Source organism: Larimichthys crocea, chromosome I, assembly GCF_000972845.2.
Source record: "Larimichthys crocea isolate SSNF chromosome I, L_crocea_2.0, whole genome shotgun sequence".
Classification (NCBI taxonomy): Eukaryota; Metazoa; Chordata; class Actinopteri; family Sciaenidae; genus Larimichthys; species Larimichthys crocea.
The window spans coordinates 30,095,615-30,111,327 of NC_040011.1; the positions used below are offsets into that span (position 1 = coordinate 30,095,615).

General features: G+C 39.2%; 2 protein-coding genes across 2 annotated transcripts; one reads left to right on the forward strand and one right to left on the reverse strand.

The window, feature by feature from the left end:
- Nucleotides 1–2,125: 2,125 nt before the first annotated feature.
- On the reverse strand, nucleotides 2,126–8,553 carry LOC104922623 (zinc-binding protein A33). Its single transcript, XM_010735501.3, has 6 exons — nucleotides 7,850–8,553; nucleotides 7,108–7,203; nucleotides 4,747–4,980; nucleotides 4,521–4,543; nucleotides 3,884–3,999; nucleotides 2,126–3,305 (listed from the first exon to the last, which is right to left on the reverse strand). The coding sequence occupies exons 1-6, from the start codon at nucleotides 8,372–8,374 to the stop codon at nucleotides 2,740–2,742; spliced, it is 1,560 nt and encodes a 519-aa protein (XP_010733803.3). The 5' UTR covers nucleotides 8,375–8,553; the 3' UTR covers nucleotides 2,126–2,739.
- Nucleotides 8,554–12,167: 3,614 nt separating this feature from the next.
- On the forward strand, nucleotides 12,168–14,715 carry LOC104922622 (endonuclease domain-containing 1 protein). Its single transcript, XM_010735500.3, has 2 exons — nucleotides 12,168–12,636; nucleotides 13,921–14,715. The coding sequence occupies exons 1-2, from the start codon at nucleotides 12,331–12,333 to the stop codon at nucleotides 14,536–14,538; spliced, it is 924 nt and encodes a 307-aa protein (XP_010733802.3). The 5' UTR covers nucleotides 12,168–12,330; the 3' UTR covers nucleotides 14,539–14,715.
- The last annotated feature ends 998 nt before the right edge of the window (nucleotides 14,716–15,713 follow it).

The following is a 15,713-nucleotide window of genomic DNA, read 5'->3' on the forward strand; positions in this document are numbered from 1 at the left end:
GTAAACTGTGGAACCTCCTTGACACATTATCAACGAACAATTAACATAATAAGCTCCACAAAGGTGTATTTGTTCAAAGGCCATTTAATTAGATCACACAAGATTGTAGTGTTTGCACGTCCTGTAACTGAGACCTCATGAGCACTACAACAGTTCACTCAGGTGTCTCAATCCATCTTTGATTGACAAGTGCAGGACGATCAGCCCACCTAATACGGCCTAACCCCACTCCTCAAATACCGACGACTTCTGCTTCACTATGAAACGCTGTGGGTTCTCAATTAAACCCTCTAAACCCGGTAAGAGATGCTCCAGCCGTCCATTCACTCCAATAATCACCCGATCAGACGATATATGACACTGTGAGCTTCAATTTGATTGGAGAATCGACGACTCTCTGTATTTTTCTCACTATTTTAAGGATTTCTTTCAATTTCTTTTAATGATATCGTCAACATTTCTCAACACAAACACGCCAACGTTTCACTGATAATTCAACAATAAGATAGATTTTTGGCCACGACGGTATGGGGTGCCGTTTGTAAAGCGTCTCGCTCTGAAAATAACAGCAACATTTTGTCACATTTAGCTAAAAACAATGTTTAAAAAACTGGTTTGAATTTTTGAGAATCACTTTTTTGCACATTTAGAACAATATTTGTGAACTTAGAGATAGTTTAAATATTTAAATCCAAATGTTAAATGTAAAATCTAAATGTTAAATCTAAATCTAAATGTTAAATCTAAATGTTAAATATAAATCTAAATGTTAAATATAAATATAAATCTAAATGTTAAATATAAATGTTAAATATGAATCTAAATGTTAAATATAAATATAAATCTATACGAAGGTGTCCAGAGGGAGTATTTGACACTACATAAAAATTACTAATGCAATCAAATCAGCTTTGTTGCTAATCTTTGACATATCCAAGACTCATCACCATGGGTGCTGTATTTTGTACTGATTGTAACATCATCTGAGGCAAAAATTGTGACATTAGGCTTAATAAAAAAAATGACCTGACAGAGAAAATAATTCTGCATCATATTTTAGAGATTATTTTTGAGCTTTTGAACCTTAATTTGACAGTAACAGTTAAAGAGTAACAGGAAAATAGGGACAGTGAGGGGGGATGACATGAAGCAAAGGGCCACAGGTTGGAATCAAACCCTTTGACGCTATGGCAAGAACTGAGCCTCTGTACATATGATACAAAGAGCTACCAGGATGTCTCTGCATCACCTTTTAAGATGAACTCTTTCCTAAAAACTTGTGAATGGGCTGCATTTGCAATTGGAGGTTGGTTTTCCATGTGGTTCATAAAAGCTCAAAGTTGTGTTTTAATCACCACTGAGGAGCGGAGTGATGCTGCATTCAAAGTTAGTTTTGACTGCCCTCCTGTGGAATCAAATATAACAACACAACAAGCACAGTAAGAAATTTATTAATCTCATTAAAAGCTCATGCCAAATGTCCAGACAGTGTTTTCTGTGGTCACACTGAAACACTCTAAAACACTGAAAGTATTTAAAATGTACATTTTTATGTTGTCAGTGTAAAGTAAAAGGCACAGAGAAGTGATTAATTGTATTAGATCTACCATACATCATTGTTTTAGTGCAGTACATGTCATTGGAATTAGAAAACAGGATTGGATAATATAGTATATTGTTAGTTATAATTTTAAATCAGTGTTACTCACCAAAACTTTAATTTGAAGCCAATTTTTTAGTATTTTACCCCCACGTTTACAAGCTATCAGTCTACTTTTTCTCTATTTTTGTTTTTCACTCATTTCACAGGCACACTAATTTTTCCTTCATCCTAGAAAGGAGAGGGTTGGCTGAGGGGGTTGCAATCAGAATCTACACTGTCAGATGCCATTAAATCCTGCAGACTGCTCCTATAAATCGTCTGAAATCACAAAACAGTGTCCCCCTCAAAAAAAGAACAGTTAAAATGGCGCTGCTAAAGGTCTTTGGTCTCCAAGAAACCAAGAACTAAGGCTATTCTATGTTTTCTTATTCATCAAGTTAGTACGTTGATCTATCTCTAAATACTTATTTGGCTCTCATCTCCAAGCCCATTCACTTCATCTTCAGATATAAATCTCTTGTAAAAAAAATGGTCACAAAATATAACATAAGTAAAATTTAAAAGCCGCTATTGTATTTTTTTTTTTTAGCAAACATTACTAAAACAGGAGCAATCATGCATTTATTTGACTGTTTTTCAGTTGTGGATTAATACACATTTGGCACACTAGTGAAGGTTTATGACAGCAGCACAGATGTGGGATAGGGGTCATTTAATCCAGTGCAACAATGTGGCTCATTGATGTGTTTTTAATATTTTTTTTTTTTTGCAATACAATTGTATTAAATGGCACAGAGGAAAAAAGATTTATCTGGCTTAAAACACACAGTACTTGTTAGTTCATTGTTGGTTTTGGTGTTTTCATGGGGCTTGTTGACAATAAGAAAAATGTAGAATATCAACAGCCATGTCCATTAAAGTGTCATTTGTTTTAGTTTAGTAGTTTTATCTTACTTCCAGTCTTTGCAGACTCTGAAGAATCTTCACCACATAATTAATGCAGTCACATTTTGAGGCAGATGTGTGAATTCTCATAAGATGAGTCCATCTAAGTTCATCAGCTGCTGAATATTTGTCTGCAGATTTATTCAGAGCCTGCTGACGCAGAGTGTCAGTCTTCCGGTAAAAAAGCACATCTATCCCCAGTGTGGTGTTACTATGGTGAGCGGCTCCCGATTGCGTCCGCTGATAATCGGCCAGGGGTTGAAGTACGGGAAAACAGGCTCTTTGAATTTTGCATCATAGAAGGTGAAGAGGTGGCTCATGTCTCCTGCATCATAAAATGCCACTTCACCACGACTATAGTCCAAATAGACCCCCACCCTTGTAGGAGGTTTGGAGGGATATAACAAGCTTTCCTCTGAGTCGGTGCATGCTTCATACTCGCTGGTGCCGTTGCCGTTGTCTCTCAGTATCATGGTCCAGAAACCATCATCTGGGCAAAGGCTGATCTCCTCCTTTCTGTTGACGGAGGCAATGGCAACACCAAGACCCCATGCTGTCTTGGAGCCTACCTCCACCTCCCAGTAGTGTCTGCCAGAGGAGAAAGCTTCAGAGCCCAGGACGATGTTGTATCGGGTGAAGCGTTCTGGGTTGTTGGGCAGGTTGGGCTGAATTTTTCCAACCTGGACGCTGGTGCGACACTGGGAAACCCACAGACAGGGGTAGGCTGTGTCAGGGTCGAAGGTCACCGCTGTGATAGCTATGAGGGCAACGAAAAAGTAAGATATGGGAAAATGCATCAACTAATATGTGCTTACAGACAGTGAGCCAAGAAAAACTCCTTGGCAGTGACCTTCAACAAGATACGCCTACCTGCTGGATTAGTGTAAGACGAGCTAGATAAGAGCATCAGCTACATGGATACAAATAAAATATAAATGATACTACGTCAAGAATATGTAAGAGTTTGTAATGCTATAGATTCATTAAATCCAGTATTGCAGTCTAGCATTGCATCATCAACAATGCATGATGACATGTAATGGGCAAACGACCCGAAACACCTGAAATAAATCTTTGCACGTGACTCTGACGCAGCGGAAAGCAGACAGAGTCATGTCTGAAGGTCAGAGCAGGTTGATACTTGACAAAAATATCTTCTCTAGATTTAGCCAACTTCTTTTTTAAGACACAACCAAATATACATGTTAAGTCAAGGTGCTAATAGCCTGTAAGAACACCTGGGTAACGTCTTCTATGGTTCCCCAAATGGCATCTAGACTCATGCCTGGAGACTGCACATTTTTTGTCTATTTGTGTCTTGGTGTGTCTACATACCTGGCTGAAAAAATGAGCTCATTTTTCTCCAGGTTCTGTACTGCAGAGGTCCCAGGAACTCTGCTGACTGCAGGTTGACATCCACCTCTGGGGGGCGCTCAAACAAGCTCTCAGCGCTGACAGAGAGAAAGAAAAAGATGAGAGGTGAAATGATTGAAAGCCAAAGGCAACACAAGATGAAAGGAAAGGTTCTTTAATAAAGATCAACACTCTTTATGGCTGTTTTAATGGATACACATACATGTACAGTTGAGTGTGGTCATATCTTAGCTATACCATGTATTAAAGAATAAATGTTGAAAACAAACTAACAAAGCCTTTATCTTCTGAGTTTTCAATTGTTTTAAAAACAGTGTCAGATTTACAGTGGCACATTAAGACATTAACAGACTTGAATAGACTTTCTACTTCTTAGTGGCCACTAAACTGGCATGATAAAGTGACGCAAAAGTGGTATGGTGACACGCAAAAACTCAGTCATGCCCCCACATCCTGTTCCAGTAATACGTGACTGCTCTGTGGTTTCTGACATTTAAATAAGGATGACAGTCACGTAGAGATAGAAGGAGAGATAATAATAAATGAGTAACTTGGTAAGATCACTGCTAATTAAGTGTGAGTTACTCATGTTACTCACCCTCCGATGAAATCTTTGATTCCCTGAAACAGAGCACACAAAACAAAACCTATTATTATGAAATACTTCAATCTCAGCTGTAACATTCAGGTAAAATCTCTAACACAGTATAACAATAATCTTTTGTATTTGTCGGCTGTGTTTTATTTTATTCCAGCCTATCCAGTTTAAAAACATAAGCTCTATACAAGCATCACGAGCGTCATCCGTTAATCGTCTCCCTCACCTTGAGTTGCTCTGGGTTTTCCTCTTCTCTCAGTTTAACGCAGAGCTCGTCAGCCGTACTTTCCAGCTGACTGATTTGCTCCGTGGTTTGAGTGAGTGCCTCCTCCAGCTGGTTGAGCTTCTCCTCTTTCTGCTTCTGCAGTTTCTCCTTTATGCGTTCCTCTTCCTCGAGCAGGAACTCCCTCAGACGACTAAACTCTGCAGTGACCAGCTCCTCGAGATCTCCTGCTCGCTCCTGAAACATACAGGGAGGACTCCGATCAGCAACAACATGGAAGAGAGTTTGTCTCAGCGTAGACTCGCTTATATGAATCAAACTAATATTTTCTTTAATTTACCTATAAATTGCTGTGCACTGCATGACTGAAAATGTGTTTGCATTAAGCATTTGTTTGCAGGAATGGAATACAATTTTCATTAGTATGTTTTCGTGAGTGCATAATACTCTCAGGATAAGTATTGTTGTTGCCCTTTAGATCTACAGTGAGAGCAGGTCCTCTTCCATGGAGCCTGCCATTTTTCTACAGTAGCCCAGCACAGACAAACCAAACAGACTTTTTATGTGAATTTCGCAGCCAGTTTTTCCTACATGCTTGAAAGAAAAGAGAAAAGGGAAAAAAAGAGAGATGCCTGAAGGTATGCATTTGGTTGCAACTTTACTGCTAGGTGCCACGTTTAAAGCCCCATTGTGTAACAGTTAAGTAAACTGTAGCTGCTGTAAGCCAATATTAGCTCAATTTGTTTGCCGCGTGACTGTGAGCTCAGACCAACAGGAGAGTGTTAGTATTTGTACCACAGGTGTTTCTGGACTAAATGGTAAATGGCCTGTACTTATATAGCTCCTTTCTAGTCTTCCGACCACTCAAAGCGCTTTACACTACATATCTCATTCACCCATTCACACACATTTATACACTGATGGCATTGGCTGCCATGCAAGGTGCCAACTGCTCATCAGTTTAAGGAGATAACCATTCATACACATTCACACACCAGTGGCACAGCCATCGGGAGCAATTTGGGGTTCAGTATCTTGCCCAAGGACACTTCGACATGCAGACTGAAGGGGACCAAACTGGGGATCGAACCACCAATCTTCTGATTAGTGGACGACCTGCTTTACCTCGACTACTGGGAAGAGGAGGTTTTCCAATGTTGCCGGGGAGCGGAACCAGTGTTGTGCCAGAACTGGAGTTGTGCAAGCAGGCAATGTAACCGAGCACAGCTCTGTTATGTCCTCTATGGACATAATGACAGAGGTAAAAAGACCTAAGGGCGTTGACAGAGGAAGCTAAGAAATGAGAGAGTGACCAAAAAAGCCACTAGACAAGATTAAATCTTGGACTACCTTTCAGTCATTGACGAGCTTTGTAAAATAAAAGAAAGATAGACGCTGAGCTGGGCTTCTTGCTGTTAGACTAGTCAGTAATATTAGCTGGCTTCTTTGTCTTGTGTTGTTGGACTTGCTTGATGTTTGGCAGTTACCAAAAAGTATTGTAGGTATTGTACATTGAAACTGGGGCAGCTAAATCACAAAAATATCGAATACTGCGTAATGTTACAGCATGATCGAAGATCAATGGAGGTAGGCGGATAGAAGGTTGGCAGGTAAAATCATGGGCGCTTACACAAACACAGACACATAGAAAGAGAAATTTGCAGGAAAAGACAAACTGACACACACTTCCTCTCAACCCCGTTGACCCACATCCTGCCATCATACTGACGGAGAAACAGAGAAGTGAAAATTTGTGTATGTGCACATAAAGTGGGTCAAACAGACAGACAGTGAAACACAAACTTTGCTGAGGTATTCAGACAGATGGCTCGAGTTGCCAAAAGCAAGGATGTGTTCACTTATCTGCACCCAACACAGCTTCACTCGTATATCTGTTTAACACACACACACACACACACACACACACACACACACACAGTGGAAAAAGCAACCCAGCCTGAATTCTGTCAGCAGTTATCTCTTTCTGTGAGGGTGTGTGACATACGCATTGTACACTTGTGCATACCGTACAGGCGGTACATGTGTGTGTTTGTGCGTGTCTACCTGTGAAGCAATAGAGTGTGAGAAAGACAAACACGACATGACGTGTGTGTGTGTTTATTATTCACCGATCTTACCTCAGGAAGAAAGCATGAGAACCATCACGTCCGGACAACAATGAGTAATAAACAACCTGCTGTGTCACCACTACCAGTCATAACCAGGATGAGTCATTCGCTATTATGTCTGACAGACAGGTAAAGGTGGAGGACTGCAGGTGAATGTTGCTTAGATACCAGAATTCCTGGTTCAGGATATTTTCCTTACAAAGATACACAAACACACACACACATCTGTCAATACCTTAATGAACAGGATCTTTTCATTGGTCTGTCTTTGGAAGAGCGTGGCCTCCTCTGACTGCAGTTGAACCCTCTCTAGAGCGACAGACAGCTTATCCTGTTAGTAGCCAATAGAAAAAGAGAATCACATGCAAAACATGGTTAAGAAGCGGTGTCACTAAACCAGATTATACTTAAATTTAGGTTAATTTCATTGGTGCCTCGCTCTGAACAACATCACCTTTGATGGGAGTCATATGATATTCTTCTCAAAGTGAACGCTCTGACCCAGAAATTCAAACAAAACAGGAATTCAGCACCAGTAAAACAAGTTGAAACACACTGACGGGCCTTTCAGGGCGAGTCCTCAAACAGAAATGGGTAATGGTCCGCTGCGAGATTTAAAGTGTAAAAGGAGTTCACAGGCCTCACAGTGGCCTGCTGAATTCCTGCAAAACACAAAGTACCCAAAGGCTGCCAGGGCAAACTGGGAGTGTGCTTTTAAAAATTATTGTAAAAAAGCACTGTTTGCTTTTGTCAGAGCAGATTTGTTTAATTCATAAATGAAACTGAAAATGAAGTTTAAAGGAAAGTTTATCAGGCTTGAGATACTTCCCAGATCCATAAAGGCATTGAGTAAATAATGCCAAGAAAATCATCACCAAGAATTTCAACTGTACAAACTTGTCTGAGGAGACATGTCACCTTGGGCCTAAGAAGATTTATTTCAAAGAAACATGTCTACTCAGCCAATGAGAGAGTACCTTGTAGTTTTCAAAAGCCTCGTTAATGGGGATGACATTGTGGGTCTTGTGGTCCCGGGACATCCCGCACACCAGACATATGGGCAGCTGGTCGTCCTCACAGTACAGCTTCAGCTTCTCCTCATGCTCCTCGCACATATCCATACCCATACCCATGCGCGGCCAGTGCCCGATGGACGAGGCCACGCTGCTCATGCTGGACCCGGGCTCCCGCTCCTCCGGCTCCTCCAGCGAACCTTCCGGGTCCCACCCAGTTTTCCCCATGACCGTGTCCATGGTCCCGGCTCTCCGCACACTGTCCACGACGTTACACAGAAGCGAGTTGGGTCGCAATTTACGGCTGCACGACTTTCTACACTTTGGACAACTGGAAAACTCATCCGCTTTTGCCTCCCAGCACTGGATGATGCACACCTGGCAGAAGTGGTGACCGCAATCGAGGATCACCGGATCACGGAACAGCTCCAAACACACCGGGCAGGTAAGCTCCGATTGCAGTTCCTCAAGTGCGTTGGCTTCCGCCATCCTCGGCTGAGCACATAATCTTAAAGAAAAACAGTCTGAGGAGTCACAGAGGAGCGAGCAGAGACTTGACTGCTCTGCTGACAGAGGGAGTGGTCTGAAGCTGACAGCAGCACAACCACAAGTTTCACGGAAGAGGCTGAAAGGGCGTGCTGCGACAGGCTGCAGCCTATGGAGCGAGACAGAGAACCGCTGAGGAAATGTAGGTCGACTACCACTTCACCAGAAGTCAATCGTTCTGCTTATTCTAGAGAATTCATGAATTAAGACACATAAATAGATGTCATCATAATAAACTCATGACATGGCATCATATCACAGTCTACAGTAAAGCATTAAAGATACAAGGAATCAAGTTCGCATAGTTTTTTCAAGTGTCTCTCTTTCCATTAACCCAACAGCAAAAGTTAGTAAGTCATCAATTCTGCGTGGTGTTAAATGCTCAGAGTATATTCAATACATGTTGGTCCACATGCCAGAAGGTCAGAGGTCAAATAATCCATGGATCCAAGGATGAATAAAAGGTCTAAAAACTAAAAACTGTGAATGAACACCTGACACAATCTGGCAATAAAAAGCAGTTCTTGTTTGACTTATAATTGATGAAACATTAGTACACAATACAATGAATCACAGTTTATGAATCCACTATGAATTATGTCCTTTTAGAAAGTGGCCCACTGAAATATAGTGTAAATGTGTTTCCTTAGACATTAAAGAGAAATCAGAAAGCCATTTCTCTGTACCTACAATCAAACTTAGCTCAATGTTAGCCTTCATGTTTACCAAGTTAGTTATGTAAAGGATCATGTACAGAAAGCTGGTCATTGTTGTGAAATAAACCGCAATGGTGTAATACAACTGTTGAGTCACATGGCGAAGAAACTCAAAAGAAATCAAAATCTAGAGACACAATATTTACAATTTACAGTTACATGGAGATTACAGTTGTTAGATATTTTACACATAATACCAGGTCAGGTTAACTGTTGCTGACCCAATGTAAAAAAAAACCTAAAAGATTTTAAATGAATGCCTTTGTATGAAATGACCAATAGGTTAACATTTGTTTGGTTATCGTGATACACTAACACTCAGTCTAAACTGCATTAATAGTCTACTGTCTGTGAAATACAGCTTCAGTTTTTATATTTCTCAGCATATAATGAGAAGTAATCTAAACATAGAAGGCTAGTGTTAGTTTGATATAATAACCTGTGTGAACGTTTTTGGATTTTATGTGCTAGCCGATGATTGTTTTTGACCGAATGATCAAGCCTACCTGTTTCTTAGCAACAATTTCACACATTATTTACTTGTTAAACATTAAATTGTATGTATTTTTTGTATTTATAAAAGTATTTCTATTTTAAGGTGTTTATCTAAAGTCTATTCTAGTCTATTTGTTTTTATAGTGAAGCACTCTGAGAATGTGTTCTTGTAATGTGCTGTTAACTAAAACTAACTAACTTTTTTTTGGAACATTCGGAAAGATTTACTAATAGCTGCTGCACCTCAGTCACTAGTCATGAATCTATATTTTGCAATCACTTTGCATTCAAATAAGTATCAATATTTATTACTTACGTACATATATTGTATTTATTAACATTAATCTACCGTGAGAGCGCATTAAGGGCTCATTAATTGTTCTTCAGTTGTGCTTTTACCTGTGTAAAAATGTATTTCAAGCCTGAGTGAGCCAGGAGCCAGGTGTTCAACACAAGCTTTAAATCAGACTCTCGAGCTGCTGAGTCAGTAACCCAAAACAAGAAAGAAGAACAGAAACTAGCTGACACAAATAAGTCAGTAAGGGGATGTAGTTCTTATAGCGGGGTGCAGAATCGGGGAGGGTGTTTTAGTTTTCATTTATAGTTCACATGTTTTCATTGTCAAGGAGGCGGAGAAGGGTCCAGGAAGGCTAGACAAGAACTCGCTCTTTCGTTTCCGCCCTCCTTCCCACCGCACTGATTTTGTAGTAGTTGCAACTGGGGTAATTCCTGATCATTCACAAGTTACGACTCGTCATCAGTGATGGTAAATTAATCATTACTCACAGTCCAACCAGTTTCATTGACCTGACCATGATTAGTTTCTGTGTATCAGTTTCTGTATTTATCCTCTTTTTTTCTTTTTTCAGTGTCTGTGTCCAATCTATCTATTTACTGAAAGTCAAGTTGCTGCCAAGTGTCATGTCTCTGAACACTCACTAGATGGCCATAATAGACCACCCACATTTACAATTTGAGATTTATACAATGGCTTTTATCTCTGATCAAATTTTGAACTATCCCCTCAGGCAGTAAATTTAAGACCAAATGCTCAGTCACTGTTCATAATCAGTTGTATCGTATGTTATGGTGATACTTTATGCTATGATTTTAGAAATATGCCCAAAGAAATCTCCATGAATCCTCACAGAGTGTCTTGAAAAGAACAATATTTATGATTTCCACCTTTGAGAGAAACTAAGTAACATTCACAATCAGAATAGAATAATTTTTGAGAGAGACGACTAAAATTAGTCGTAACATGATCTCAAAGCTAAACATGATAATTTGGGGTCACTCAGAAATGGGTACATTATGGATGGACAATACTATTTGGGTCAAATCCAATAACAAGTAACACCAGGACCAGGATAAGGAATGTCAATACCATGACGATACCTTTGGAGTCTTGACTTGGACTCGAACCTCTTTGGACTTCTCAGCTTCTCAACTTGTCCTAGTCATGGACTCAACAAAGGTGGTCTTGACTACAGCACTGTAATTTAATAGAAGATTAATAGGCTTCCAAAGACCTTTTTATAATCACTGAATGATTAGGTAAACAATATATATGTTTCTTTTTACTGCTCTCTGTTAATTGCTTTATCACATACATGCATGTTAAAACAAGAAAAATTGGTAAATAACAAAAATGTTCAAGTTGATCACCATGCACAAAGTGCATCCATCAAAACATGTGTTCATGAGCCCAGAACATAATACAGTGATACATTTTGTGTATTGACAATAGTATCGATACTCTAAATAATAGGAGTTATAATTTTAGTATTTTAGTTTAGTATTCCACCCAATTCTACTGCATGTACATTATAGTTTGAAATCTGTCCTGGCCTTTATTTGTAGTGCACATCACTCTGGTTTTCCCCATATTAACAAAATGTATACAATTAAATAAGTCCTAATAATTTTTGAAAAGTTAGAGCATGGCAAATAAACCCAAGGCCTTTCCACTTGCAGATTTCCCACATAATAACATAATGAAACGAAACGGTTGAGAAATAATGGAAGTGCTGTATGGAGCATTTATGTCTTTGAGAAAATATTTTGGGTTCCCATAATGGGGGGAAATTTTGACGGAAGAAGAAATGCAAGACAGAAACTGGAGAGAGATAGGAAATCAAACAAAGACAGCGGACCTCCTCAGAGAAATGTGCTTCTATAATGATATTAATTAAAACAAATGAATGTTAAAAAAAAACATCCAATCCAAAGAGCTCAGTATCATGCGTACTTACATGATACTTCATCTTTTTAGACAACCCTACATGACTGGTGTGACATGAAAAAGGACTTTAGCATTAGACTTGGAATATTTGATATTAGAAGAAGAACAAGACGGTCTCTACTTCAGCTGACTGATGAGAAATTATATGCAGAGCCATTATTTCCCAGAAGGCAACCTGACTGCTGGTTAAAAGGGGAATTTTGATTGAAAATGGGGCTAGGGGGTTGGTTCAAACTGTCATCGACGGGGCAACTGTTGTCAGTATATATAAGAGGAAACTCAATGACAGCCAGCACATGCTTACAAGCCAGACGCTGAATGGACACAGAGGAAATATAGGTTTTGTGTAACTCCGGCGCTGTGTCAGTGAGGAAGTCTGCCATCAGAGTGTTTGTTCGTTGGTATCTCTTTCCAGCAGACGTCTATATACTCAGTACTGTGGTATGTCTCAGAGGAAGATGCTGCAATTCTCCACAGGAGCTCTGCTCTTTCTCCTACTCTGGTTTGGTGGACCCGTCCTTGGAGAGATCAGTGACAACTTCTCCCAGTGCCTTGACTTCTTCTACAAAAAAAGCCCACCAACGGGTATCAATGCAGCAGGATACCAGCCGATATGCCAGCGCTACAAAAACCAGTATCATTTTGCCAGCTTGTATCACCGTCAGCATCGTGCACCCTTGTTCTCTGCCTACATACTCAGTTCTGCAGATGGCAAACGGCCCAATTCCACCTGGATGTATGAACCACAGGTAAGTGGGAAAACTGTGTGTGCCGGGGAAGAACAGCTATTTTCTTTGAAGACTGGCAAGTGATTTTATTTTTATAATTTTGTCCACCCTATTTACATCCATAAGGGTGGAGTAGATAACAGAAACACTTCTCTGTATATCATAATATAGTTGCTCAACAAAAACTTAACATTATAACATTCATGATGGGAAGATTTATTACAAGACTGTTTTATAAGTCTGCATTTTACTTAGTTTTAGTTAGGTGTACCTAATAAACTGGAAAATAACTGTATACTGTGACTTTAAAACAAACTTCAGAGCTCTCTTGGTTTTTTTTCCGCAAAGGAGCAGCACTTCCTTTTATACGGTTACAAAATAAATGTTTTCAAGGCATAACTGTCGACTTCATTTTGTGTAAAGAACTCAACCTACTGGAAATTTTGTGTTTACGTTTTAAGGCTACAAGAGAAAATATCTTTTTTTCCCCAAATGATATTGGCTTCACATACTTCCCATACAAAAAAAATATTTAAATGACTTCTTATTTGAGCTTTAAATATAAATATTTTACCCAACAGAAGAATTGTATTAGTCATCTTGCGACATTGTTTTCCATCCAGAACCACCAACATAATATTTTTGGATGTAAGTTCGGAATAGGTGAGAAGTCTTAACAAATTTTTAGTTCACAATAAAAAACAAAAAGATGCAGCTGGTCTTCCTCTTCAGTGTTACAGAATCTACATAAACTCAAATCTTTGTTTAGTAGCAATGGTTTTTATAAAATATCTTGATTTGGTTTGAGTTTGTAGAGTAGGAATCTATTGTTTTGTAAATTGTCCTGAAAAATCGTTAAAAAAATATATTAATCTTCCTAAGGTAAATAGGCTGTTTGTGGAAAAATGTAAGACTTCTCCTGTGTGAAATAAACTTAAATTCATGTATTGAACTTTGTTTGAGCTAGACTCTGCACAGACCTATTTGTAGTTTCTGTCTTTACTTAGTTGGAAAATTATCGCATATCTGATACTTGTAAAATTAGGAGAAGAGAAAGATGTTTTAAAGAATAGTTGTTCCTCGAAAATACTTGCGTTGTAGTCAATGTGTGACTTTTTTTTGCCACCTCATCTCTCAAAGTGTAAAGTCGTTATTCTGATGAGGTAAAAAAAATGCAATCTACATGAGTTAATCAGTCACATACCCGGTCAGACGTAAACTCCCATGACTATTAAACAGTGAGCAACAAAACAAAAAAATATTTTGTAACAGTGGCATGTCCTTCTTCCTCTCTGTCATGTTAAGTTGGCGTTTTCCCGTGCCAGCTCAGAGATGAAACCTTTCCATACCCCGATGGACAATAATGTGATTGAGAGCCAGGCGATGCTTCAGGACTACAAGAACTCCACCTACACCAAAGGCCATCTCAATCCCAGCATGCACCAGAAGACAAAACAAAACCGTGAGGCCACCTTCACCCTGACAAATATTGTCCCTCAGAAAGCAGGCTCCAACTCCGGCCCATGGAGCATTCTGGAGAATGAGATGTTAAGAAAATTTAAGACCTACTGCAATGGGTCAATGTACGTGATCACCGGAGCTATGCCTTATACTTCTGAGCCCCGCTGGATCAACAACAGGGTGTCTGTTCCTGAGTACATGTGGTCTGCCTACTGCTGCCCATCCTACATCACCAACCTTCCTGAGTCTGTGAGGCCCTTTTTCCCCACATACGCTGCAGTGGGAAGAAATGACCGCAACAGTGGAGAGGAGATTGTGCCAATTAATGTCAAGGCAAAGGCCTCAGTGAGGGGCTATGATGTGAGGCGGATGTCTTTAGAGACTCTGGAGGGCATCCTGGCACAGAGGATGGCCATGCCTATCAGTCTGTTTCATGGGAAGTGTCAGGTTGAAGCGTTTTAATCAAATGTGAACTGCTGGATGTGGACTGCAGTAATCACCATGCACACACCAGTGTCTGTCTTTAACAAAGTACCCCCCCTCTCTCCCTAACTCTCTGTAATTACTAAATGAGTGTTTCATTAACCAGGACATGCTGATTATCTCATGATTTTACTAATAAAGCAAGATTAAAATGGATGAAGTCTATAAATTTTCATTTTATTCAGTATGGTAAATGACCCTTCGTACTGGTATATGAACCCTAAAAATGCTGTGTGACAGGCCAAATGCATGCACAGCCATTAGCTTTGAATGCTAACTGCGGTGTGCTGAGTAGGACATTGTCAGATTGTTTTAAATTAGTTTGTTACCTTGGTAACAACTACACTTCCTTGTATATCCAGATTAAGCTGCTGGGTTGTTCATCCCACTCTTTGTGCGAATACTGTTGTTCTGTACTGGAAAACTGTGCGACTGCAGGTTGAATGTGTGGTACTTTACACAAACACAAATATATTTAGAAATATGTAATATTTAAGCACAAAACTGAAGAAACTAAAGGTCTTGTTACCCCTTGTCCCCCGTTATAATTTCAGCTGGTGATGTGTTTTATTAGTGTATACAGTAGTACCCAAACTTATTTTCAATCAAAGAAGTGGATTTACAGCCTTTGTCTCCTACTTGGTATGACCCAGCCTTGCTCGCTGGGGTCAGTCTAAAAAAATGCAGTAGTAATCAATAAGTGTTCACATTTACATAATTTATAGTAAGTTATATAAATATAATAACAATAACTAAATTAAGATAATAATCATAATAAAAACTAACTGCCCATTAAAATACTAAAAACAACAAACAAAACATAAAAAATATATATATAGATAAATAAACTATTTGAACTTTTATACTACAAGAAAGAAAACTTTTGTTATTTTTACATAGATAGATAGATAGAGCAATCATCCAGTAGCAGCAATCAAGCATACATTAAAATGAAATTAAAATGAACCCATAACACAGTAGCCATACAGTAAAATTAACATGAGATAAATCTGAATTTAAATTAAAACCTATGCTTAAAAAATAAACAAATATTTACAGTGGTCTTCGGTAGAAGTGGTACACTGACCATTTCATCCATTGTCACCCTCTTTGAGGTGATTAATGACAAAATGCAGAGGTGAGAAATTGAGCTA

Excerpts from the sequence above, each read along its gene's own strand:
- LOC104922623 (XM_010735501.3), bottom strand. The coding sequence starts at position 8,374 with ATGGCGGAAGCCAACGCACTTGAGGAACTGCAATCGGAGCTTACCTGC. Across the intron at positions 4,544-4,746 it reads AAAACCCAGAGCAACTCAAG|GGAATCAAAGATTTCATCGG; the intron begins GTGAGGGAGACG and ends GCTCTGTTTCAG. Across the intron at positions 3,306-3,883 it reads GAGCTCATTTTTTCAGCCAG|CTATCACAGCGGTGACCTTC; the intron begins GTATGTAGACAC and ends TTGCCCTCATAG.
- LOC104922622 (XM_010735500.3), top strand. The coding sequence starts at position 12,331 with ATGTCTCAGAGGAAGATGCTGCAATTCTCCACAGGAGCTCTGCTCTTT. Across the intron at positions 12,637-13,920 it reads CCTGGATGTATGAACCACAG|TTGGCGTTTTCCCGTGCCAG; the intron begins GTAAGTGGGAAA and ends TGTCATGTTAAG.